General features: G+C 51.6%; 1 protein-coding gene across 2 annotated transcripts in view; it reads right to left on the bottom strand.

The window, feature by feature from the left end:
- PIG-U (phosphatidylinositol glycan anchor biosynthesis class U) overlaps nt 1-26,637 on the bottom strand; it is a 140,360-nt gene that overhangs the window by 97,811 nt on the left and 15,912 nt on the right. For both annotated transcript variants that reach the window (XR_011041849.1, XM_068362704.1), the window contains exons 2-3: nt 23,356-23,519; nt 22,874-22,976 (exon numbers count right to left, since the gene is read on the bottom strand). Coding sequence is in view for 1 of the 2 variants with exons in the window: in XM_068362704.1 (XP_068218805.1) it covers nt 22,874-22,976; nt 23,356-23,491 (239 nt within the window). In the remaining variant the exon portion in view is untranslated. The remainder of the gene's footprint in view (nt 1-22,873; nt 22,977-23,355; nt 23,520-26,637) is intronic.

Genomic DNA, 26,637 nt, shown 5'->3' with positions numbered 1-26,637 from the left:
GTGTGTCTGTCTGAGTAGATCGTTCCGACATGGCAACGCTCTGGGGGTGTCTACCAGCCACTCCATCACTTCTGCAATCCAAGGTCTCAGGGGCCAAAACGGAGCTATCAGGGTCATGCGGGCGTTGTTCGACTCTCTGAACTTTTTCAAGACTCTGTCTAGGATCTTGAATGGGGGAAAAGCGTACATGTCTAGTCTTTCCCACTCCATGAGAAAAGTGTCCACTGCCACTGCTTCCTGGTCTGGGACTGGAGAGCAAAAAACTGGTAACCTCTTTGTTTTCTGGGTCGCGAAGAGGTCTATTGAGGGTTCTCCCCACAGAATCCAAAGGCTGCTGCACACCTCGTGATGTAGGGTCCACTCTGTTGTGAGAACTTGTCTCCCTCTGCTGAGAAGATCCGCCCTGACATTCTTCTCCCCCTCTATGAAGCTTGTTATCAGTTATATTCCTCGCTTTCGCCCACAGTAGAAGATCTTTCGCTGCCTCGTAAAGGGAATCTGAACGAGTGCCTCCCTGTTTCCTGATGTAGGCTAACTCTGTGGTGTTGTCTGCGTTGACCTGAACTAACTTGCCCTGGACTTCCTCCTGGAAGTGCATTAGTACTAGATGAATGGCCACTAGTTCCTTGACGTTTATATGCCATTCCTTCTGATAATCTTTCCACAGACCCGAGATCTCGCCCTTCCCCAGTGTTGCACCCCACCCCGTGTCTGATGCGTCTGAATAAAACACTAGGTCGGGGTTCTTCTGTTGAAGTTCGAGGCCTTCTAGGAGTTTGTTGGGATCATCCCACCAACTCAACTGATTCCTGATCCCCAGAGGAATCGGAATCCACGTCTCTAGGCCTTGGTCTCTTGTACAATATCTTGATAGATGGAATTGCAGTGGATGTAAATGAAGTCTTCCCAGGGATACAAATTGCTCGATCGAGGAGACGGTCCCCAGCAGACTCATCCATTCTCTCACCGAGCAGGTCCTTCTGTCTAGGAAGTGCTTCACCTTTCTTAGGCATTCTAGAATGCGTTTTGGGGCTGGAAAAGCCCGAAAAACCACTGATTGAATCTTCATCCCCAGGTAGATGATGTTTTGTGAAGGTGTCAGATGTGATTTGGCCAGATTTACGACCAGACCTAGCTGTCGCGTCATGGACATTGTAACTTGTAGATCCTCCAGACACTTTTCTTGCAACCTGGCTCTGATTAGCCAGTCGTCCAGGTACATTGATATCCGTACCCCTTTTAGATGTAACCAGCGAGCCACGTTGGAAACCACTTGAGTGAAAACGTAGGGAGCCGTGCTCAGTCCAAAACAAAGTGCTTTGAACTGATAAGTAGTTGCGTGGTATACAAATCTCAGAAATTTTCTGTAGTTCTGGTGAATTGGGACGTGAAAATACGCGTCCTGCAGATCTATCGACACCCTCCAGTCTCCTTGTCTGGTGCCTGCTAGGACTGACGCAGATGTCTCCATAGCAAACTTGACTTTGCTTACAAACTTGTTCAGAGGACTTACGTCCAGAACGGGTCTCCAACCCCCCCAAGTTCTTTGGAACTAGAAGTAGTCTGTTGCAAAATCCCTCCGAAGAGGGGTCCTCTACTACTTCTATCACTGCTTTTAACAGCATCTGGTTGACCTGATCTTGAAGAGCTGCTGCCTTGTTCACCGAGTATATCGCTGTCAACTCTAAGGGCTCTAACAAAAGAGGAGGCCTTCTTAGGAAGGGGATCTTGTAACCCTCCTTCAAAACATCGACTGTCCAGTCGTCCGCTCCCCTTTGGCTCCACTCTTGCTAGTAGTGGGATAACCTGGCTCCCACTTGTGTCTGGAGGTTGTAGAGCTCACTTTCTTGTTTTTGGTTGCTGCTTTGTGTATTTACGAGGTTGTCCTCCAGCAGCAATTCTCTGATTTCCTCTCGCAAGGGCCCTCCCACGAAAGGACTGGTGCGTGGGAGGAGCTTCCTTCTGCTTTCTGGCTAAAAAGCTAGCCGGGAGGACTTTCTTGGCAGTCCTGGTAATAAGGTCTTGCGTTGCTTGTTGCGCAAGAGCTGCCGACATGTCCTTCACTACATCAGAAGGGAAGAGATGATTATTTAAAGGAGCATACAATAGCTCTGATTTTTGAGCGAGAGTCAATCCTGAAGACAGGAAAGAACACAGCATAGATCTCTTCTTAATAACTCCTGCCGTGAAAAGGGCGGAGAGTTCGACGGTCCCATCCCTCACGGCTTTATTGAGACAGGCAATAAGGTGCATCTGCGTCTCGTTCTTTTCGTCTGTGACCTCTGCGAGGGCTCCGAGAGTCCAGTCCATCAAGCTGAAGACCTTGATTGTTCTGAAGATGCCCTTCAGCAATGGATCCATCTCCGATGTGGACCACATCACCTTAGCCTTAGTCATGGCTGATCTACGCGAGGCGTCAACGAGTCTGGAGAAGTACCCCTGGGAGGAGACAGGAACTCCCAAACCGAGAACCTCCCCAGTCTCATACCACACACTGGATCTGGAAGCCAGTCTTGTTGGGGGAAAGAAAAGGTAGTCCTTCCTTGATACTTTCTCTTGAGAATCCACTCGTTCAGAGTCGAGAAAGCTCTCTTGACCGATCTGGCTAGCACAGTTTTCTTGAAAGAGGAAGGTTTCTGGGGTCTACCCTTCAAAAACTGCGAGGGCGGGCTCTGAGGTACAGCCTGTGTAAAGTCCTCCGCATATAAGTCCGCTAGAACAGCCAGTAATCTCTTAAGATCTGCTGCATGAAGAGTTTCCTGCGTTTCCCCCTCTGAGATCTCCTCTAACGGGTTAGCGATCTCCGAAGCAGAATGAGTGGGAGAAACACACGCCTCGTCTTGTCTATTCTCGTCCTGCATGTGTCCAGTATGCTGCGAGGAAGCATCATGCTTGCATGCGTCCTCCAAACATCCAGCATGCTGCGAGGGAGCGTCAACTATGCGTCCAGCATGCTGCGGGGAAACGTCCTGCTCGCATGCGTCCAGCATGCCGCGAGGGAGCGTCAACTATGCGTCCAGCATGCTGCAGGGAAACGTCCTGCTCGCATGCGTCCAGCATGCCGCGAGGGAGCGTCAAAATCCTTGCCGCCTCCCGTAACGGATCTAGATCGCTGCAAGGGAGCGTCGATGAGCACTGCAGTTTGCCGCGAGTCCGCGTCTTGCTGGCTGTTCGCGTCTTGCTCCGATCTTATTCTTTTCCTAGGCCTGTTGATGTCCTTAGGTTCCTTCTTGCGAGCTTCCTCTGTTTGCGACTTATAAACATCAAACAGGGACGTAATGGACCGTTGAAGCTCTGATAGACATGCTGCTTGCGGCGCGTCCTGCATGCGTCCAGTCTGCTGCGAGGGAGCGTCACGATTTTTGTTGCTTCCTGAAATGCGACCCGATCGCTGCAAGGGAGCGTCTAAAGTTTCGGAAACCTTTGCTGGGGTCTTCTGGCCAAGAGGAGGAGAAGTCCCTTGCGACATCTCCCAATCCGGGGGAGGGGGAGAAGCGTGAACCGATGTAAAGAGCACATCTTCTTCCTCCGACAAACTATGCGTCCTACACAACTGCTTAGGCGAGGACACGTCGTCTTCCTCCGACAGGAAGATTTCCGGAGAGCTCCAATTGCTGCACGATGGTTGCTGGAACTTAACAAGGGACCTATGTCTCTTGAGAGGTCTTGATTGAAGAGGTTGATGACAACCGCGTCTAGGTCTTGCGTCCTTCGACGAAGACAAACACTTCCTCATCTCGCCTTTCCTGCGGCGAGGGGGAGCGTCCTGGGATGCGTCAACAGGATCGCTCGAGGGGACGTCCGTTCGCTGTTCAACGTCTCTCACCTCCTTTAGCCTGTCGACTTTCCTTCTCCCAGGGGTTGGGGAGCATGGAAGAGGTCCAGGGCTAGGAGCATGACAGACACGAACGGACGCACCCTCCACTGCACTATCACTATTCCCGAACTTGCGTTGTAAACCACGCAATGCCCCCCCACATCACTTCTTTATCCGAAGTAAGGGATTGCACTTTCACTCCCAAGCCCGATATCGCAGCCATAATATCCTTCAAAGAAAGCTCACCTACCTCCTACTCCGTAGGGGGGTCTGGTACTACAGCCTTAGGATTAGGATCAGGAATATTAGTTTTATGCAAACTAGAAAGGACTTGACTATCCGAAGACCTATTAGAAAGAACACTTGACGATCTAGCTCTCCTAAGTGTCCTTTTCCAATCGCCTAACATAGCGAACATTCTCTTTCCACTCTCTATCAGATAAAGTATCAAATTCATTGCATCTGTCATTAAAAGAACACTCATGCCCTCTGCAACTCTTACATATTGAGTGGGGATCACGCGTAGCCTTTGGAAGCCGAGCCTTGCACCCCTTGAGACACCTTCTAATAACAGAGTCAGCCATTTTGAAAACTAGAAAAATAGTTAACTAACTGTCCAGGTCGAAAAAACCAACAAAGTCTATCTTAACCGAGTGAAAAGTCAAAAGGCAAAATCCAAAAATCAGCGAAAGCCATCAACAAAAAATCAAACAATGGGTACTTCACCAAATTTGTAGACAAAGCAAACCCACAACGTAGCGAATTTCCGACGTGTTGCTGGAACGACGGCAGGGAATTTCTGAGGACAAATGGGAATGGTTCCAGGTACCTGGTTAGAGGGCGCACAAGTATGACCACCTGCTCACCTGTCGGCGATTGCCACGAATTTTGAATTTCTGACGTGCGAGTGACGAATCGGCGGGATTAAGCTATATATATGTAACTACCAGGGAAGTTACATATTTAAAAATGTATAATTTTGTTCACAAAATCCATAGACAGTTACTTTTTTGGAAGGTCAATATAGCCTTTTTAAAATGGTTCATTCATTATTTCTCCTGTCCTAACTTATCATCATACATACAGTATACAGAAGCAATATGACAAATTCGAAGATAATTTGTATTTTTCCTAACCATACAAACCTTAGCTATTTACAAAGGGTTTACTTTTAGCGCAGCTGAAATGACGAGCCAATAGTTTTTAACGAGGGTTAATTACCCCCGCGCTAGTTAGCGGGGGGTGGGGAAGGGTAGCTTGCTACCCCTCCCCCCTCCACACACCGGTGACTTGCTTCACTTCACTTAGAGGTAGGACTTGACTTGGGGGTCAGGGATGGCGGGCACATATGTGTAAATAGCTAAGGTTTGTATGGTTAGGAAAAATACAAATTATCTTCGAATTTGTCATTTGTTCCGTAACCGAAATACAAACCACGCTATTTACAAAGGGTGACTTACCCCTTAGGAAGGGTGGAAAGTCCCCAGCCTTACTGACTTCGGCTTGCCCGGGGGCTCGATCCCTTAGTGAGCAGCACTAGAGAGAGGGAGCCCCTGTACCTCACAGGTTCCTAGCATCGCTAGGAACGAGTGGCCTACATAAGTAGTGTGAGGAGGAGAGTGTGACTCGTCCTATGAAGTTGACCTTGAGACCTTCAGATAGGAATTCTAGGATAGGACGTTCCCAATACCACCTCGTCAGGGTATGGGAGACGCAACAGTATTAAGCTTAATACTAGGAGCACAAAGAAGCATGGGTTACCTGCAGAGGTCGAGGTCAGCTATGCGAGGACCAGGATGCTGCTTCCCCAAGAGAGGGGAGAATGAAGAAAGAAGTAAGGGTCAGACATACTCTTTCATTCACACAGACTAAGACCTGGTAACAACGCCCTCAACCTACTGCTACTTGTCCAAAAAGGAGCCTGAGGTTAGACCAGCTGTTGTGCAGCCACCACAGGGCCGATAGAGAACGTATCGAGGCTCCTGTGGGTCACGTCTTACAGGTAGTGGGCTGTGAAGGTCGTTTGACGCTTCCAGACCCCCGCTTGAAGTACCTGCGTCACAGAGAAGTTTCTCTTGAAGGCCAAGGATGTAGCAATACCCCTGACATCGTGGGCCCGAGGGCGACGTGACGGAGGAGGGTCAGGATTCAGGGCATGGTGGATAACCCTTCGAATCCAAGCAGAGATGGTGTTCCTTGTGACCCTCCTCTTTGTCCTGCCTGTGCTCACAAACAAAGCTCGCACATGAGGACGGACTGCAGCCGTTCTCTTCAAGTAGTACCTCAGACACCTCACTGGGCATAGTAGCAGCTGGTCTGGGTCGTTTGTTACAGAACGGAGACTCGCGATCCTGAAAGAGTCGAACCGAGGATCCGGCACTCCAGGATTCTGAGTCTTGGCCACAAACTCAGGGACGAACCTGAACGTTACCTCCCCCCATCCCCTTGAATGGGCGATGTCGTACGAGAGACCATGAAGTTCACTAACTCGCTTGGCCGAGGCCAAGGCGAGTAGGAAAGCCGTCTTCCAAGACAGGTGGCGATCGGAGGCCTGGCGTAATGGCTCGAAGGGAGGTCTCTTGAGAGACCTGAGAACTCGAACCACGTTCCAAGGAGGGGGTCTCACTTCCGACTGGGGGCAGGTAAGCTCATAGCTACGTATGAGTAAAGAGAGTTCTAGCGATGAAGAAATATCCACGTCCTTCAATCTGAAGGCCAAGCTTAAGGCTGAGCGATAGCCTTTCACTGCCGAGACAGAAAGCGCATTTCTTCTCGCAGATACACAAGGAAGTCCGCTATTGCTGGAATAGTGGCATCGAGTGGAGAGATACCCCTTCCACGACACCAACCATAAAAGACTCTCCACTTCGCTTGGTAGACTCCCTCAGAGGACCTTCGCAGGTGCCGAGACATTCTCTCCGCAACCTGTTGCGAAAAGCCTCTCTCCGCGAGGAGACGCTGGATAGTCTCCAGGCGTGAAGCCGAAGCGAGGCTACGGCCCTGTGAGGGACACCGGAGTGGGGTTGTCTGAGAAGCTCGTGTCGTGGAGGAAGCTCCCTTGGGAGTTCCGTCAGGAGTTGCAGAAGGTCCGGAAACCATTCCGCGTGATGCCATAGCGGAGCTACTAGAGTCATGGAACAGTTGACCGATAGTCTGGTCCTGTTGAGCACCCTTCTCATCAGACAGAATGGTGGGAAGGCGTACACGTCGATGTTGTCCCACCGTTGCTGGAAAGCATCTTGCCAGAGTGCCTTGGGGTCCGGGACTGGTGAGCAGTACAGGGGCAGCTTGAAGTTCAAGGCTGTCGCGAACAAGTCCACCGTCGGGGAACCCCACAAAGTCAGGACTTTGTTGGCTATCTGAGGATCCAAAGACCACTCGGTACTCACTATCTGCGAAGCCCTGCTCAGACTGTCGGCGAGCACATTCCTCTTGCCAGGAATGAAGCGAGCTGATAGTGTTATCGAGTGGGTTTCGGTCCACCTCAGAGTCTCTACTGCAAGATGGGATAGCTGTTGCGAAAAAGTGCCTCCCTGCTTGTTGATATAAGCCACTACCGTGGTGTTGTCACTCATCACCACCACGGAGTGACCCGCCAGGAACCGTTGGAACTGTTGAAGGGCCAGAAAGACGGCCTTCAATTCTAGCAGGTTGATGTGTAGGCACTTTTCTGATTCTGACCAAAGGCCTGAGGCCCTCTGGTTCAGAACGTGCGCCCCCCACCCTTCTTTTGACGCGTCCGAAAACAGAGTCAATTCCGGGGGAAGGACGAGAAGACTCACTCCCTTTCGCAGGTTCTCGTCGGCCAGCCACCACCGCAAGTCCGTCTGTTCCAGAGACCCCATTGGGATCAGAGTGTCCGGGGAATCGGATCCTTGATTCCACCGGGACTTGAGCCGCCATTGAAGGGATCTCATCCTGAGGCGGCTGTTTGGAACCAGACGGGCCAGGGAGGATAGGTGGCCCAAGAGACGCAACCACGATTGGGCGGGGAGTTCTTTTTGCCTGAGGAAAGGTTCCGCCACCCTCCTCAGCCTTGCTATCCGGTCGTCTGATGGAAAGGCTTTGTGGAGATTGGTGTCTATTAGCATGCCTAGATAAACCAGTCGTTGGGACGGCTGCAGAGAGGACTTCTCGAGGTTTACCACGATCCCCAGATCCTGGCAAAGATCTAGAAGCCTGTCTCGGTGTCGAAGAAGGGTCGACTCCGAGTCTGCTAGGATCAGCCAATCGTCTAGGTAACGAAGGAGACGAATGCCGTTCCTGTGCGCCCAAGTCGAAATCAGGGTGAACACTCTGGTGAACACCTGAGGAGCTGTGGAGAGACCGAAACACAGCACCTTGAACTGGTAGATCTTGTTGTCTAGGCAGAATCTCAGGTACTTCCTGGAAGACGGATGGATTGGGATCTGGAAGTACGCATCCTTTAGATCCAGTGTACACATGAAGTCTTGTGGTCTCACCGCAAGTCTGACCGTGTCTGCTGTCTCCATGCTGAACCGGGTTTGTTTGACAAACCTGTTCAGAGCCGAGAGATCGATGACGGGTCTCCAGCCTCCAGTAGCCTTCTTTACAAGAAAGAGTCGACTGAAGAAGCCTGGAGAGCCGTCCACGACCTCCTGGAGAGCACCCTTCTCTAACACGGTCTCGACTTCGGCCTGAAGGGCCAGCCCCTTTGCCGATCCCATGGCATAGGAGCTCAACGACACTGGATTCGCTGTCAGGGGAGGTTGAGATGACGTGAACGGGACGCGATAACCTTGGCCGATCACTGAGATCGTCCAAGCATCGGCCCCGAGATGTTGCCACCTGCGGACGCAACGCTGAAGGCATCCCCCCACAGGTGGACACGCAGGGGGACTGCCACCCCTAGGGCTTGCGGCCGCGGCCGCCACCCCTAGAAGTCTTGCCTCCCCTGGAGGACTTACCGCCCCTCTTGACCTTGGCTGGAAAGGGCTGGGGCTTAGACACCACTTTCTTAGCTGCCGGTGCCTGTTTGGGAGCCTTACGAGGCTGTTGCTGCTGTTGTGGCGGGGCTGGAGGCTTATAGGGCCGAGTTGTAAGGGCCCTGTGGAGGAGGGAGTCCGTGCTGGATTTCCTCCACCTCTCAGCCGTTCGCTCCAAGTCTTGAGGCTCAAACAGGCTCTCCCCCAGGAGGGAGGCATGTCGGAGCCTACACACATCTACGGCGGGGACCTTCAGATGGAATCTCTCGGACACAGCATCGCGACGCTTCAACACCGAGTTGGCCCACAGGGTGGTAACCTGGTGTGCCAAGAACTCGATGGAGCGGGTGCCCGAGAGCAAGAAGGTCTCTAGGGCCTTCCTATTGGTCTCCTTGGACAAGTCCTCAGATCGCAATAGGATGCCCAGAGATCCTAACCAGAAGTCCAGCCACGAAGTGGCCTGCATGGCACACTTAGCGACCTTCTCGTGGTTAAGGATCTCTGCCGCCGAGAACGACACCTGCCGGGCAGAGAGTTTCTCCAAGGGAACTCCCTTCGCCAGCTCCTCCACAGAGTGATGGAGAGGAAGAGCGAGGTTGTGCTCACCCAGGATCTCGAAATACCTCCTCTGCTGAAGGCGAGGAGGAGGGATGAGTTTGTTCCCGGCAGTGGAACGACTGGAGGAGGCAAGAAGTGCGAGCTGAGCATTGGCCCTAGCTCTGGCACTCTTCAGCCCCGAGACCAGGGCAGAGCTGCACTGGTCTTAGGGGCCTTCCGAACGTCAAACACTTCATCCAGAATCGTGTCTTTGCCTTCACGGGGGGGGATGACTGGATCCGTAAGACTGTTAAGTTGCCTTATCAGGCTTAGGACCTGCCAGAAGGCATGTTCGGACTCTTGCTGTTCTCCTTCCTGCGGGCTGGCAGCTAAGTCTCCTGCCCCAGGAATCTCTTCCTGGGGTGATACGTGGACATTCCCCTGGGTAGTCGTGGGTTCCTGTCGAATCCTTGCAGAGGATTTAGGGATGGTCTTGGAATCCTTGGGTTCCCTCCTAGGAGGGATACAGGATCCCAACAACGAGGTTCGAGGGGCCCCTTCCTCACGAGACGATTCTCCTGCCTGAAGCGAAGTCTCCCCCCCTGGTGCCGAGGGGAAGACTACCGGCCCACTGGACTCACCTGAGGACGGAAAGGCCTCGTCCACGGGAGAAGGAGAGAGTACTCGTGCAGGAGAGGGGACCCTCGAGACCGACCTCTTGGGAAGGGAACCAACTTCGCCCTGGGGGAAGTCACCACGAAGTCCACTCCTCTCTTTCTCTTCAGCGTAGGAGAGACAGCCGCTGGTTTGTTACCCTGGCCGGCGAGTGCTGGTTTCATAACCCTCACTAACGCCCGTGCCAGCGGACCAAACCAAGTCTGCTGCTCAAAGGACACAGAGTCCGAAATCCTCGCTAAGGTGAAAGGGATCGGGCGATCCTTTGGAGTGGACACGACGGTACCTGCCTGAAAAGAAGGTGGGGAAGAATGCTGTAATGACCTGTCCTCGTCCTGCAATACCAACCTGTGCTTGGATGGAGGTGATCCCGAGTGCCGTCTAGGAGCACGCGTCCCTGCTGCTACCACCGGCTGTGGAATTCGCCGCGAACTATGGTCGCGCGAGGGTGAACGGTCGCGCAAAGGCGAATGGTTGCGCGGGTGATCGCGCGGGCGCACAGGCGAGCGGTCGCGCGGGCGCGCAGGCGAGCGGTCGCGCGGGCGCGCAGGCGAGCGATCGCGCGGGCGCGCAGGCGAGTGGGCGTGAGGGTAGGCAGGTAAATGAACACGTGTCCGAGGCGACGAACGCAAGCGATGGCGCGACGGCGAGGGATCGTGCTGCCGCGTAGGTGAAGAAGATCGCTGGCGATAATGACCGCGTGATGGTAAGCGATGGCGAGCAGCATGTGTAGGTGAATGATCGCGCGCAAGAGGGCGGTCGTTCAGGGTTGCGCGATGAGGAGCAGCATGCGTAAGCGGCCGAGCGTGCAGGGTTGTGCGATGGCGAGCAGCATGCGCAGGTGAATGATCGCGTGAAAGGGTGCGATGGTGATCAGCATCCGCAGGAGGGCGATCGTTCAGGGTTGTGCGATGAGGAGCAGCATGCGTAAGCGGGCGATCGTGCAGGGTTGTGCGATGGCGAGCAGCATGCGCAGGTGAATGATCGGGTGAAAGGGTGCGATGGTGATCAGCATCCGCAGGAAGGCGATCGTTCAGGGTTGTGCGATGAGGAGCAGCATGCGTAAGCGGGCGATCGTGCAGGGTTGTGCGATGGCGAGCAGCATGCGCAGGTGAATGATCGCGAGAAAGGGTGCGATGGTGATCAGCATCCGCAGGAGGGCGATCGTTCAGGGTAGTGCGATGAGGAGCAGCATGCGTAAGCGGGCGATCATGCAGGTTCGTGCGATGGCGGGCAGCATGTGTAGGTGATCGCTGGCGAGCTGGTGATCGCTGGCGAGCAGAAGGTCGACGCGTGTCCTGTGAGAGGATAGGTTCACGAGCAGGAACGGGAAGATCGCTGGCGCGTTGGCGAACATGTGTTTCTGACACACGCGCAGCACGATGTTGCGTAGCCACAGGACCAGGTGGATGGTGAGCAGGGAGTTCAGCAGGAACTAAAGGGTGGTCAGAGACCGCAGGGCGATGGTCCTCAAATGAGCGCTGACGCTCGGAAGAGAGCTGACGAGCAGGAGAGCGCTGGCGAGGGGGGCGAACCTCAGGAGAGAGCCGACGAGCAGGTGAGCGTCGGCGAGCAGGAGATCGTCGACGAGCAGGAGATCGCTGGCGAGCAGGAGATCGCTGGCGAGCAGGAGATCGCTGGCGAGCAGGAGATCGCTGGCGAGCAGGAGATCGCTGGCGAGCAGGAGATCGCTGGCGAGCAGGAGATCGCTGGCGAGCAGGAGAGCGCTTGTGCGCTGGCCCTGCTCGCGTAAGGGAAGAATCCCTTAGCCCCGAAGGGACCGTTGCCCGTCGGGTGACGAGTTCTCCAGAAGGCGAAGATCCGGCAGGAGATGGTGAGCGGTCTGCAGAGAGGTTCAAGGAGGGCGGAGCAGTCGGTTGAGGCTGACGAGGAGAGTCCCCCCCGGAGGACGAAGACCCAAAAAGGCGCCTCTTAGTCCCCCTGTAAGGGGAAGGGAGGCCCTTGTGGCGTAGAGGGCGGTGAGCCTTACGGCGGAGGCGGCCTCGGGGGAGATCGTCGGGACCATCGGTCCTCCGAAGGGGAGTCTCCTTCAAAACACTTCCCTCAGAAGGAAGCTGGGCAGCAGTCGAGACCGAAGGACTCACTTCCCCCTTCGAAGGATGCATGGAAGGAGGAGGAGAGCCTAGAGCACCATCACCAGCAACAGCACCTGCGTCGGAAGGCCCAGCCACGTCGGAGGCCTCTGTCACCACGACGTCGACAATAGACAGAGGGACTACCTCCGCTACCACCGGCGACTGTTTAACAGCGGCCCCCAACGAGACAAGGTCAATAAGAGCGACCCTGGAGGGCAAGCCCTTAAGCCCCAGGGACGACCAAATCTGTAACAGATCATCACTGGATAAAGCATTATTATCAATAACCTCCCCCGGAGGAGGAGGGGGAACCGCCTCGCTATGGGAGGCGACGCCCTCTCCCCCCACCGAAGGTAGGGAAACAGAACAAGGGCCTGCGCTCCCACTCGGACGACTCTCCTTAGGAGGCGGACGAGGGGGAGCTTCGGAGGAGGTTTGGGCGGCGGAAGAAGAGTCCCGAGAACCTTCCTCCTTCAAGGCTAACCCCGGAGGAGAACGGTCTCTCTTGGACTTCTTCTTACGCCGACGGCCAAACCTCTCCCACTGGGAGGCAGACCACTCCCTGCACTCACGGCACATGTTATCCTGGTCGCACCGTCGGCCCCGACATTGAGGGCAGAGGGTGTGAGGATCCGTAATCACGTCCGACATGAAAGTCCCACAAGGACGGCCGGCAACTCCAGGGCATGTCCGCATATTAAATAAAAGAAAATAACTGAAGGTCAACTTCCAACCAATCACACAAGCTGAAAAGAAAAAGAAGAAAATTAAAGGCTGTCACGAAGGCGATGAACAGACACGTCTGATCACCGCCGAGCCAAAAGTGAAGTGAAGCAAGTCACCGGTGTGTGGAGGGGGGAGGGGTAGCAAGCTACCCTTCCCCACCCCCCGCTAACTAGCGCGGGGGTAATTAACCCTCGTTAAAAACTATTGGCTCGTCATTTCAGCTGCGCTAAAAGTAAACCCTTTGTAAATAGCGTGGTTTGTATTTCGGTTACGGAACAAATGACAAATTCGAAGATAATTTGTATTTTTCCTAACCATACAAACCTTAGCTATTTACACAGGGTTTACCTTTTAGCGCAGCTGAAATGGCGAGCCATTAGAATTTAACGAGGGTGTATTAACCCCGCGCTAGTTAGCGGGGGGGGTAGGGGAGTGGTAGCTAGCTACCCCTCCCCTCCCTCACACACAGATGAATGCTCACTTTCACTTAGATGTAGGACTTGTCTTGGGGGACAGGGCTGGCAGGCAAATGTGTGTAAATAGCTAAGGTTTGTATGGTTAGGAAAAATACAAATTATCTTCGAATTTGTCATTTGTTCCGTAACCGAAATACAAACCACGCTATTTACACAGGGTGACTTACCCCTTAGGTAGGGTGGAAAGTCCCCAGCCATACTGGCTTTGGCTTTACCCGGGGACTCAGAATCCGAGTGAGTAGCACTCGATAAAAGGAGTCCCTGCACCTCACAAGTTCCTTGCTTCGCAAGGAACCATGTGGCCTACGTAAGCTTGTGTGTGAAGGAAGAAGTGTGACCCGTCCTAGGCAGTTGACCTGGAGTTCCAGAAGGAACTCTGGGTTAGGACGTTCCCAATACCACCTCGTCAGGGTATGGGGGACGCGACAGTATTGACTCAATACCCGGAACACAAGGAAGCATGGTTTACCTGCAGAGGTTCGAGGTCAGCTATGCAGAGACCAGGATGCTGCTTCCCTGTAGAGGGGATGATGAAGAAAGAAGTAAGGGCCAGACATACTTCTTTCGTTCATGCAGACTAAAACCTGATAACAATGCCCTCAACCTTCTGCTACCTGTCCAAAAAGGAGCCTGAGGTTAGACCAGCTGTTGTGTAGCCACCACAGAGCGATAGAAAACGTATCGAGACTCCTGTGGGTCACGCCCTGCAGGAAGCGGGCTGCGAAGGTCATTAGACGCTTCCAGACTCCAGCTTGTAGCACCTGCGTCACAGAGTAGTATTACTCGAAGGCGAGGGACGTTGCGATGTATCCAACATCGTGCTGTAGGGCGACGTGACGGGGGAGGGTCTGGAGACAGGTCGAGATGAATGTCCTTGAGTCCGGGCTGAAGAGGTATACTGGTGACTCTCCCCCATGTCCTCCTTGTGCTCCCAAATCGGCTGCAACTGAGGACAAACTGCAGCTGTTCCCAGCGCTAACCTCTCGATTCCTTTACTGGCAAGAAAGAGAAGGTCTTGGGACATCAGATACAGAATGGAGACTCGAAATCTTGAATGAATTGGACCGAAGGGCCGAGACCCCCAGATTCTGAGTCTAGCCAACAACTCAGGAGCGAGTCTGAATGTTGCCTTACCCTCTTCCTTAGAAAGGGGGGAGTCGTAAGAGACCAAGAAGATTGCTTACACACTGGCCGTGGCCAGAGTGAGCAGGAGACCCAAGGCGGAATACAATCCGAGGCCTGTCGTAAAGGGTCTTGAGAAGATCTCTTAAAGGACTAAAAGTCCGAGCCATGCTCCAAGTTGGAGGTCTTCCTCCGACTAGGGCAGGGACGATCGTAGCTTCGCATGAGCGAGGATTGATCCAGCGGGCAGGAAAAAGTTATTCCTTTAAGCCTGAAGGTCAGGGAAAGGCTGAGCGACAGGCTTCATTGCCAAGAGCGGAAAGGAGTTTCCTCCCGCCGAAAGGCAATAAGACCGTTATTGCTGGAGAAGAGGCCTCAAGGGAAGAGGTATATCTCCCACGGCACCAACCACCTTAGACTCTTCACTTTGCCTGGGAGACCCCTGTGGATGACTATCGCAGATGACGCGACCTCCGTACCGCGACTGTAGCGGGTTGTCTCTTCTTGAGGAGGAGGCGTAGTGTCTCCAGGCATGAAGCCGAAGTGACGTCCCGGTTCGGGAGAGATGTCGCAGTGTGGTTGCTTGAGTAGTCTGCGCCGTGGGAGAAGCTCTACCGGGAGTTCCGTCAGGGGAAGCAGAGGGTCCAGAAACCGTTCTGCGCATAGTCCCAGTGGAGCTCTCCCATTGAAAGGTTGACAGACAACCTGGTCTTGTTGAGACCCATTGTCCACAGACAAAAGGGAGGGAAGACGCAGGCGTCGAAGTTGTCCCACCATCACCGGAATGCATCTTGCCAGAGTCTCGGGGTCTGAGACTGGGGGGAAGAATAGCGGAAGCTTGAGGTTCCAAGCTGTCGCGATCAGGTCCCCCAGACCAGTACTTGCTGGTTACCCAAGGTCAAAGACCCCCAGGTACACTCTCTCTACGAGGCTCTGCTCGGATAGTCTGAGAGAACATTCCCCTGCCTGGAATGAGAGAGCCGATGGTGGTATTGAGAGAATCTCAATCATCCCGGTATCTCTACTGCAAGATATGAAGGTGTGAAAATGCGTCCCCTGCTGGTTAGAATACGCCAGAATCATGAAGTCGACGCGCACGGGGCGACTCGGCAGGAGCTGTGGGATCTGTAGAGGGGCCAGACTAAGGCCCCTAAGCCTGCCTGAATGATGGAGAGGTATCCTTCAGGTCTTGACCATAGGCCTGGACCGGAACATGCCCCCCCCCTTTCCTTTGACGAGTCCGAGAACAGCATCAAGAATGTGGGGAAAGGACGAGAATATCCACTACCATCAAGAGGCTCCATAGGTCAACACCCATTGCAGGTCTAATAGTTCCGCTGGTCCCATATGGGCCAGGAAGTCCGGTTAAACATTGCCTGAAGCCACCGGAACTTGGATCGCACCACATGGAACTTATCCTGAGGCGACCGTTCGGACTATAGACGGGTCAATGAGGAAAGGAGAACTAGGAAACGTTCCAAGGTAGGGCTGAAAGCTCTGCTTGACTGAGAACAGGTACTGCGACTCTCCTCAGTCTTGCCACAGTCAACCGAAAGAAAGGCTCAGAGGATGTGGTAACAGAATCTGGCATCCCCAGGTGGTCACCCATCCAAGTACCGACGTTGCTTAACCTCGCTGGACGGACGAGAAGCGGGGTTTCCAACGTGGTAAGGCCGTTGACTCAATATCATGGCCAGATACTCCAGATGTTGAGGCAGAGGAAGAGAAGGCTCCAAGCAAAATACCATGAGCCCACACTCATGGTAAGCATCCGGAAGCTTGTCCCGGCGCTGAAGAAGGTCGAACCCGAGCCTACCGGAGTTGACCAGCCCTCCAAACAGCAGAGGAGGCGGAAGCCTGCACCTGAGCGGCCAAGAGGAAGGCAGGGAGAGCTCTCTGGGGAAACAAACCTGCTATGCCACGGCGGGATAGCCACACTGCATCATAAGCAGGAATACTTGCAGTCTAGACTGAATTCGACGAGCACCCTGGTAGATGGATGGAATGGAAACTGAAAGTACCCGTCCTTCCGATCCAGGGTTTAAGGAGTCCTGTCGCCTCGTTACCAGTCTGATCGATTCTGCTGGTCTACGCTGGCCGAAGTTTGTTCGACAAACTTGATCAGGGCTGAGAGGTCGACTAAGGACATCCCCTCTCAGATCCTTTCTTACAAGAAAGGATCGACTGAGGAGGCCTGGGGTGAAGCCGTCGATGATCCTAAGGAAAACCTTCGCCTAAGGTATGGATCATTCTGCCCAACTGGGCAACTCTGCTGACGCTATGGCATAGAGGTTCAGAGACACTGAATTCGCTGACAGAGACGGCAGGCGCGATATCCTTGGCTGATCACAGAGATTGTGCGGGAATGGGCATCGGGAAGCTGTCATTCGGATGAGTAACCTTAAGCATCCTCCCAGAGAAAAACCTGCAATCTTAGAGTTCGTGAACTCCTTTTAGGACTATGCCCCCCGGGGGAGTCTCCCGTGCCATCTGTTCCTGACAGGAGGAAACTGCAATTGGACACCTTGTCCCAGTTGTCGTAGCCGATAACTTAGGCCGACGTGATTGAAAGAAAAGGGCGCTGGAGCCCTGCAGAGTCTGGAAGAAAGCGCCTTGGAAGAGTGAAAACGGAAGTCGATTTCCTCCGCACAGCCGCTGTCTAAGTCTCTGTCCTTGGGCACAAACAAACTCTTCTCAAGGATGGAAGGGTGTCTGAGGTCGTCGACCTCCACAGATGAGACACCCGAAGGAAGCCCTCAGTCAGCGCGTCCAGATGGTACAACATCGAGCTTGTCCGCAAGTTAGATACTTAACGACGAAAGGCCAAGGTGCCTGAGCTCGAGAGGAGGAAAGTACCCATGCTCTTCCTGTAGCTTCCTGTAGCTTCCTTGAACCAAACCTCGGGCCATAACCGAGGAGGGAAAGAAACTGGTAAGCTCCCAGAGGAAGGGGTAAGCAGTCACCCCTTGTCCGATGGAGAAATCTCGAACGGAAAGCCCCCCGCCAAAAATCCTTCCAGGGAATGATGGGGAAGGGCTAACCAGGTTCAGGAAAGAGGAGTGTTGCTCAGATCTCCCTTAAGTTTCTCCTATTCTTGCAAGTGCCATGCTCTGCGTTCACGGGGTGAGGCCGTGTTCTGGAAATACGCTCCAGAAGAACTCGCCAGGCTGGCCATGCTGCGAAAACCCCATTGGGAATCGTGGTCGCAATCGCCCTGGAGCTCGCGCGACGGTAATTCAAAGATTTTCGCGTGGGCGAACGTGGAAGCCCCCATGCGCGGTAACGCAAACGAAGTTGAGCGAAGGAGCGCAGAAGGAGGGCGAGCGTGGGAGGAAGGGCGAGAGCTGGTGGTCGGCGAGCGATAACCCATAGACGAGCAATGGATACTGCAAGAAATAAGCCGACGTTTGTGCGAAGAAACACTGTAGGTTTGATGGCGTGAAAAACCGTTGGTTCGCGTGTGGGCGAACATTGGAGAGCATGGGCGCGGACGCGCATGAGCGTAGACATGCAGGCACATGGGCGTGTGGGCGCACAGGCGAATGGTCGTGCGGGCGCACAGGCAAGCGGTCGCGCGGGCGAGCGGTCGCGCAGCGCGAGCGGTCGCGCGGGCGCGCAGGCGAGCGGTCGCGCGGGTGGGCAGGTGGATGAGCGCGAGTCCGAGGCGGCGAACGCAAGCGTTAGCGCGATAGCGAGGAAACGCGCTGCCGAGTGGGCGAGGAAGACCGCTGGCGATATGGATCAACAAGCGATCGGTGGTGAGCTGGTGAGCGCTAACGCGCAGGTTGGCGATGGCGCGTTGTGTTATGCCGACGCGATGGTCGAGCAGCATGCGCAGGTGAGCGATCGTGCGTTGGCGAGCAATATGCGAAGGTGAGCGATCGCGAGCAGCATGTGCAGGAGGGCGATCGCGCGATGGTGATCAGCATGCGCAGATGGGCGGTCGCGCGATGGCGAGCAGCCTCTGCAGGTGGGCGATCGCGCGATGGCTATCAGCATGCGCAGGGTCGCGCGATGGCGATCAGCATCCGCAGTTGAGGGTCGCGCGATGGCGATCAGCATCCGCAGTTGAGGGTCGCGCGATGGCGATCAGCATCCGCAGTTGAGGGTCGCGCGATGGCGATCAGCATCCGCAGTTGAGGGTCGCGCGATGGCGATCAGCATCCGCAGTTGAGGGTCGCGCGATGGCGATCAGCATCCGCAGTTGAGGGTCGCGCGATGGCGATCAGCATCCGCAGTTGAGGGTCGCGCGATGGCGATCAGCATCCGCAGTTGAGGGTCGCGCGATGGCGATCAGCATCCGCAGTTGAGGGTCGCGCGATGGCGATCAGCATGCGCAGGTGAGCTAGTAGCTGGCGAACCATGTTCCTTCAGAAGAGTTGGAGAACGTTGGCGTGCCGGCTGTAACACACGCGGGCGATCCGGAGATCGCCGAGAGACAGGTGATCGCTGGCGAGCTGATGATCGCTGACGAGCAGAAGGCTACGCGTGGAAGCCTGCGTATAGAAGAAGAGTCCTTGACCCCGACCTGAACCGAAGTTCTAGATCGCGAGGGCGAACGTGGGCGCACAGGGCGCGTAACAGGAACCAACAGGAACAGCAGGGATGATCATCATGAAAGCGCTGACGAACAGGAGAGCGCTGATGAGCAGAAGAGCGCCTGTGCGTTAACACTGAGCAGGAGCAGGAGAGAACACAGCAGAAGGGCGCGCAGGGAAACCCTGACACGCAAGGGAAGAACCCCCGTGGGAGGCAACCCTTTGCCCCGAAGGGATCGTTGTCCGCCGGGAGACTGATGTCCGTCGGAAGACCGCTGTCCGTCGGGAAGACCGTTGTCCGTCGGGAAGACCGTTGCCCGTCGGAAGACGAGATCAGACTGCTGTCCATTTGCACCAAGGCGGAAGATCGAGAAAAAGGAGTTGTAGGCTGCAAACGGAGATTCAAAAAGGCGCCTCAAGCACCCTTATAGGGAGATGAGAGGCCCTTACGACGAGGCGGACGGTGGGCCTTACGGCGAGGGAGGCCAACAGCAACAGCAACAGAAGAAACCTCCAAAGAGGAGTCTCTATGAGTGTACTCTCTCGCGAACGAAAGAGAAACACTTCGTAGAAGAGACGGGTCAGCAGTGACCTAAAAGGAGCAATCCTCCGAAGAGGAGCTCCTGCAGTTGCCCAGCCCCTTGAGCGAAACTGCAGGTGTGACCGCTCAGCACCAAGAGCATAGTCCCACGAAAAAAAGGCAAGAGGAGAACCCTCCATAAGGGGAAAAACTCAAGCCTGGACAGGAAAAACTTCCCTCGGAAGGAAAGTTACCTGCCCAAGGAGGCAAGCCTCCTGAGAGTTCTAAAATGAACTGGAGAGCTGTCCGTCGTCACGGGAGTACTTCCAGTAGAAGGAGACACGCCCCTTACGAAAACACAAGGGGGGAGGCAGCAACAGCCGAATCCCCAGGACTCAACAAGACAGCTCACACCGTTGCCATATTACAGAAACGAACTAGATCGGTAACTGTAAAAAAAAAAATAAAACAAAAAAACATTAGTACACATTCATTCCCCCGGGAAGGCTCCGAAGAGGAATCCTGAGGGAAAGGAAACAAGAATTACACAACAGGCACGTGCCCTCACAACCACTTACACTCACGGAAGGAGAGCTGTAACCAAAACAGAATTATAACAATTATAATTATGTAACTATGTAATTATGTAATTTAAAAATGAATGAACACTAAAGAAAGAACGAAAACCCCGAAAGGAATCGTTCTACAAAGCTGAAAAATCAACAAATACAATTAGATTCATAAACTAATTGAGACAAACGTACGGCGTAGCAACCCCCCCCCCCACACGGAAAGGAAGCTACAAGGGCGTAGTAACACGTAGTAAAAGGGTGAACGACTTCAAGAGAGAGAGAGAGAGAGAAAGACATAAGTCAAACTCGATCGCCACCCATAACGCCGTGGCGGCCAACTGCCGAGGACACCACGTAGATAAGTACACTACACACACAAATCTGGAAAGGAAACTTACTGATTTCTATACTCAAATATGTATACAAACATGAAAACATGTTTACATATATATTGAGTAAATGAAAAGTAAGCGATTAAGTAAAGACAAAACAAACAATGGCTGCCAAGAGAGGACCAAGACAGAGACGTCTGTCACAGTCCGAGCCAAAAGTGAAAGTGAGCATTCATCTGTGTGTGAGGGAGGGGAGGGGTAGCTAGCTACCACTCCCCTACCCCCCCGCTAACTAGCGCGGGGGTAATACACCCTCGTTAAATTCTAATGGCTCGCCATTTCAGCTGCGCTAAAAGGTAAACCCTGTGTAAATAGCGTGGTTTGTATTTCGGTTACGGAACAAACTATATTTAAAATGCATAATCTTTAGCTGGTCTAGACAGCAAAACAACTTGTTGTATCAGACTTTCATCTTGAGATTTTGCTTCTCCCCACCCATTTGCATTAGATGTCTTTCTCACTGAAAGTGATTATGGCCTCTGCCTCTTCTGCTCTGCATTCTGTCTCATTATGCAACATGAACAAAAATCTTGTGCAATAACCCAAAAGACAATTCAGCAGCACTGCCATGCCCTCTTCTTTTTTATAACTTCTTTTAGTTTAATTATACCGAGTTTATCTTGATCCTCTTTTCTAACCTTGTTCATTATCTTCAAGAAAGGAAAAATAAATTTTAAAAGTATTTTACAATATTTGTAGCAATACAAACCTGAGTATTTAAAAATAGGATATGTGTTCATCAAGACTGAAATGACTATTGACTTGTTAAAAGGTAGTTGGTTAACAATAATTAGTACGAGGGGCATGCCCAACCACTTTGTCCAAAAACTGTAAGGATTGGTTAAGGTGGATATTTAATTTAGCAGACTGAGGTCCAATATGAGAGAGAGGAAGGTAGCTCCAACAACTTCCTAATAGCTGATTACTGTATAGGGATGTTGAAGCTGTTTAGGTTTCACCTATAAATAGCTTAAAAGGAAGCTAGAACTCAATAACAGCGAGATGGCATTGGCAGGCCATCATCAAACCAGGCACATAAAGAAAAATTTCAGATAAGATGCTAACCCTCTTCCTGCTAGGTTTGTAATTTCTTGCTGATATGATCCTTCCTCCGTAGGAGATGGATCTTGGGGCAAGGGCTTACTGGAAATACTGTATGCTTCTTATCTGGGTTGATCCTCCAAAGGATGTCTGGAACACCCTGCAGATTAACGCTACACTTGCCCAGCACATAAATTTGAAGGCCTGTCAGGAGAAGCTAGGTTAGAGGGAACCCTTCTGCCCTGACTTACCTCCTCTGGAGAGGAGCGCCTGCAGCAATCAGGTGGAGAGTGTTCCAAGAATGTTATCGAAGCTCACTCGCAATTGTGATTCGCGTGCCTGACACAAACAGGGGAGCTGTAAGAAATTCACCAAGGAGGAGTGGTCAAAATACTGCTTTGAAGCTGAGCATGAGGGAGATGAGCACTTGCAATGAGAACACCTTGAAGAGCCCTGCTTTGCTTAAGGAAAATGAGGTCAAGCACGCTTGAAAGACACGTGATGCGAGAACGAGTCACAAAGTGAGACACATCCCGGAGAAGAGCTTACAGGAGAATGTCCGATAGAAGCATGTCGAGAAGAATACCAAAGATCAGAGGACTGACGAGGCTACAAGCATTCCAAAGTGCATCCAGATGATGCCCGCTCATAATGCACATGACAAGGAGTGGTAAACCTTGCTGGAGATCACCTGAAAGTTGTTCGTGATGGCAAAGCTCTGCATCTACAAGGAGTAGGATCAGAAGAGCCACTAGAATGAGCAAACAAATTGCAAGAACCAGAAGGCTGGTCCACAGAGTAGTCCAACGGCGAAGCTCAGCTAGCCACGCATCTGGAACTACAAGGAGGTAAAGAAGGTCTACAACAAGGATGTTGAAGGGAGGCACTCATGGAAGCTCATTGTCTGGAAGAGCATGAAGGCAAAGGTCTAGAAACAGGGATTCTTGGACATGGTCATCAGGACAGCCAGTTGTCCTCCAAGGAAGAAAGAGATTCTTCTCTAAAGAGGAAGGATCGGGCCAAGGTTGCACAGAACCCACTGAGCATTCTCCAAAGAGCAAGGATGCTCAACAGAAGGAGAACTCCTGGAAGGGCAAAGGTAATTAGCTAGCAGAAAAGACTGACAATCCTTATAAGACCTAGACAGCCTCTGGAGAGGTAGGACCAAAATTATCCTAGGTAAAGGTCAATGGTTTGTATTCATATAGGAACAAAGTTTATTTATGAAAAACAAAAGCTTCAATAATTCTATTAAACAAGATACAAATTTATCAATAAATTCTTTCCATCAATTTTGCAAAGATGACAACACATGCCCTCCCAAAACTTCTTAAGTTCATAGAATATTTTCGGAAGATTACTAACTTGAAAGCTTGATTTGAAAATGTAAAATAGGTGTAAGAATTTTCAGGTACCTGATTAAAAAGCCACCAAAGAAAAGGCATAAGGGTGTTTCATGGAAGACACCCCCGCTATACACCGAAACACCATGCTCGTGAAGAAACACACCTTCTTGAACTGCAATACAAAAGTTTTGTTTTGAAATTTCAATATAAGGAATAAATATTGAAGGTTAAAACTTATAAAAAACACAATATAATTCTTAGGTTAATTCTTAATAAAGGTAAGGAATGTTAAACTTTTTTTCTTAAAAAAATTTCTTTCCAAGGAAATATATAGAAAGTAAGCTATTGAATTTGAACAAAGTCCTTAACCACCCAATGTCAAATACAGATAAATTACTGTATCATCATTGATGCTTTAGTCCTATTCATACATTTCAACATGAGAAAGGTCTTATACAATGCTCCATACTCACATGTACAGATAATTATATGTACATGCACATACATTAATAAGAGATCTAGTACAAAATGCAATTACTCAAAACCCTAACCTCTCTTCCAAGCATTAAGCGGTGTTGAGACTTCAACCCGCTTTGATGTGTAATCTGTTCCATATGAATTGGTCATCAACCAGAGCCGAATAGCTGCACCAATTAGGTACATCAACCAAAGTCCTGATATCATCATTTCAATAAGGCTTTGACAGTTTCCCACACTGAAATAAAACAAAAATATCTTATACTTTTCCAAAACAATGTTAAAAAATATATTGAATATATAACAATAAAAACTAACTTGGAAACACAAATAAAACAATGGACCAAAATACAGAGCCTTCCTTATTCCAATTTTCAATGTTAAGTTAGAGAGAATGAATGAATAATGCTGTAATAATACGGTACATAGAGTTGCAGTGTTAATGCTACCTAATATGACAAATTTTTCAAGTACTACCCAGTAATATGACAAATTCGTAGATAATTTGTATTTTTCCTAACTATACAAACCTTAGCTATCTAATAGAGGTATTACTTTCGGCGTAGCTGAAATGACAAGCCATTAATTCTTAACGAGGGTTTACTATCCACACCGCTAGTTAGCGGGGGTAGGGGAGGGTAGCTTGCTACCCTCCTCCTCTCACACACCTGTGCTTGAGCTCACTTTGCATGAAGGTAGGACTTCAAGGGGGATAGGGCTGGCGGCCAAGTTTAGTTAAATAGCTAAGGTTTGTATAGTTAGGAAAAATACAAATTAACTACGAATTTGTCATTTTTTCCGTAACTGGAATACAAACCACGCTATTTAATAGAGGTGACTCACCCATTAGGAAGGGTGGACGTCCAAGCCAGTCTGGCTTTTGGCTTTGCCCGGGGCTTGTTATTTGAGTGTGTAAGCACCCAAGAAATAAGGAGTCCCTGCACCTCGCTAGAACCTTGCTACGCAAGGACTGCAGCCTACGCAAGCTGTGTGTGAAGGTATGAAGAAGTGTGATTCGTCCTAGGAAGTTGTTCTGACGTTCTTTACATGGAAACTTGTAGACAAGGACTCTCCCAATACCACCTCGTTAGGGTATGGGGACGTAACAGTATTAATCTTAATGCTAGGAACACAAGGGAGCATGGTTTACCTGCAGTGGTTTGAGGTCAGCTATGCAGAGAACCCAGGATGCTGCTTTCCCCAAGAGAAGGGATGATGAAGAAAAGAATAAGAGCCAGTCAAAGCTTTTCATTCATGCAGACTAAAACCGGGTAACAATGCCCTCAACCTTCTGCTACTTATCCAATAAGGAGCTTGAGGTTTTAAACCAGCTGTTGTGCAGCCACCAGAGGGCCGATAGCGAACGTATCGAGTCTCCTGTGGGTCACGCCTTGCAGGTAGTGGGATGTGAATGTTGTTTGACGTTTCCACACCCCAGCTTGAAGAACCTGCGTCACTGAAAAATTTCTTTTGAAGGCCAGGGACATAGCTATGCCCCTGACATCATGTGCTCTAGGGCGACGTGATGGAGGAGGGTCTGGATTCAAGGCCAGGTCAATGACCCTACGAATCCATGCAGAGATGGTGTTCTTGGTGACCCTCCTCTTAGTCCCTCCTGTGCTGACGAAGAGCTAGCACATGAGGACGGGCTGCAGCTGTTCTTTTGAGGTACAGCCTCAAGCTCCTTACTGGGCATAGTAAGAGATGGTCTGGGTCATCTGTTACAGTACGGAGACTAGAAATCCGGAAGGAGTCGAATCGAGGATCCGCCACTCCAGGATTCTGAGTCTTAGCAATAAATTCAGGGACGAAGCTGAACGTTACCTCCCCCCATCTCCTTGAATGGGCGATGTCATACGAGAGACCATGAAGTTCGCTGACTCGCTTGGCCGAGGCCAAAGTTACCAGGAATACCATCTTCCAGGTTAGGTGACGATCTGATGCCTGGCGTAATGGTTCATAGGGAGGTCTCTTAAGAGGCCTGAGAACTCGAACCACGTTCCATGGGGGAGGTCTCACTTCCGACTGAGGGCAGGTAATTCATAACTACGTATGAGTAGGGAAAGTTCCAGCGATGAAGAAATGTCCACTCCTTTGACCCTGAAGGCTAGACTTAAGGCTGAGCGATGGCCTTTCACTGCCGAGACTGAAAGGCGCATTTCTTCCCGCAAATACACGAGGAACTCCGCTATTGTTGGAATAGTGGCATCGAGTGGAGAGATACCCCTTCCACGACACCAACCACAGAAGACTTTAAACTTTGCCTAGTAGACTGCTGCCGAAGATTTTCGCAGGTGTCCAGACATCCTGACAGCAACTTATTGTGAAAATCCTCTCTCAGAGAAGAGATGCTGGATAGTCTCCAGGCATGAAGTCGTAGTGAACCTACGGCTTCGTGGAAGATGTTGGCATGTGGTTGTTTGAGTAGATTGTGTCGTGGAGGGAGTTCTCTTGGTAGCTCCGTTAGGAGTTGCAAAAGGTCCGGGAAACATTCCGCGTGATGCCAGAGTGGAGCTATAAGGGTCATTGAAAGATTGACCAATGTTCTGTTCTTGTTGAGTACTGTACCCTCCTCATCAGACATAACGGGGTAAAGGCGTAAACGTTGATGTTGTCCCACCGTTGTTGGAAAGCATCTTGCCAGATAGCCTTGGGGTCAGGGACTGGGGAACAGTACAGTGGGAGCATGAAGTTCAGGGCCGTTGCGAAAAGATCCACAGTCGGAGAACCCCACAAAGTCAGGACTTTGTTGGCTACTAGACGATCCAAAGACCACTCGGTACTCACTATCTGAGAAGCTCTGCTCAGATTGTCGGCGAGTACATTCCTTTTGCCCGGAATGAAGCGTGCCGACAGTGGTATCGAGTGGACTTTGGCCCATCTCAGTATCTCTACTGCTAGATGGGATGGTTGCTGCGAAAAAGTACCTCCTTGTTCTTGATGTAGGCCACTACTGTGGTGTTGTCGCTCATCACCACCACAGAGTGACTTGCCAGGTACTGTTGGAACTGTTGAAGGGCCAGAAAGACGGCCTTCATCTCTAGGAGATTTATATGGAGGTACTTTTCTGACTCTGACCAGGGGCCTGAGGTCGTGTGGTGCAACATGTGGACCCCCCACCCTGTTTTTGAAGCATCCGAAAACAGCATCAAATTCGGGGGGAGGATGATAAGATCCACTCCTTTTCGTATGTTCTTGTCTCCCACCCACCACTGGAGATCCGTCAGTTCCGCAGGTCCCATGAGGATCTGGATGTCCGGGGAATCGTACCCTTGATTCCACCGGTGATTTGAGTTGCCACTGGAGGGATCTCATCCTGAGGCGACCATTGGGAACTAGACGGGCCAGCGATGAAA

This window comes from Palaemon carinicauda, chromosome 39 (assembly GCF_036898095.1).
Source record: "Palaemon carinicauda isolate YSFRI2023 chromosome 39, ASM3689809v2, whole genome shotgun sequence".
NCBI classification, from domain to species: Eukaryota; Metazoa; Arthropoda; class Malacostraca; order Decapoda; family Palaemonidae; genus Palaemon; species Palaemon carinicauda.
This window is presented reverse-complemented; position numbering and strand designations above follow the sequence as displayed.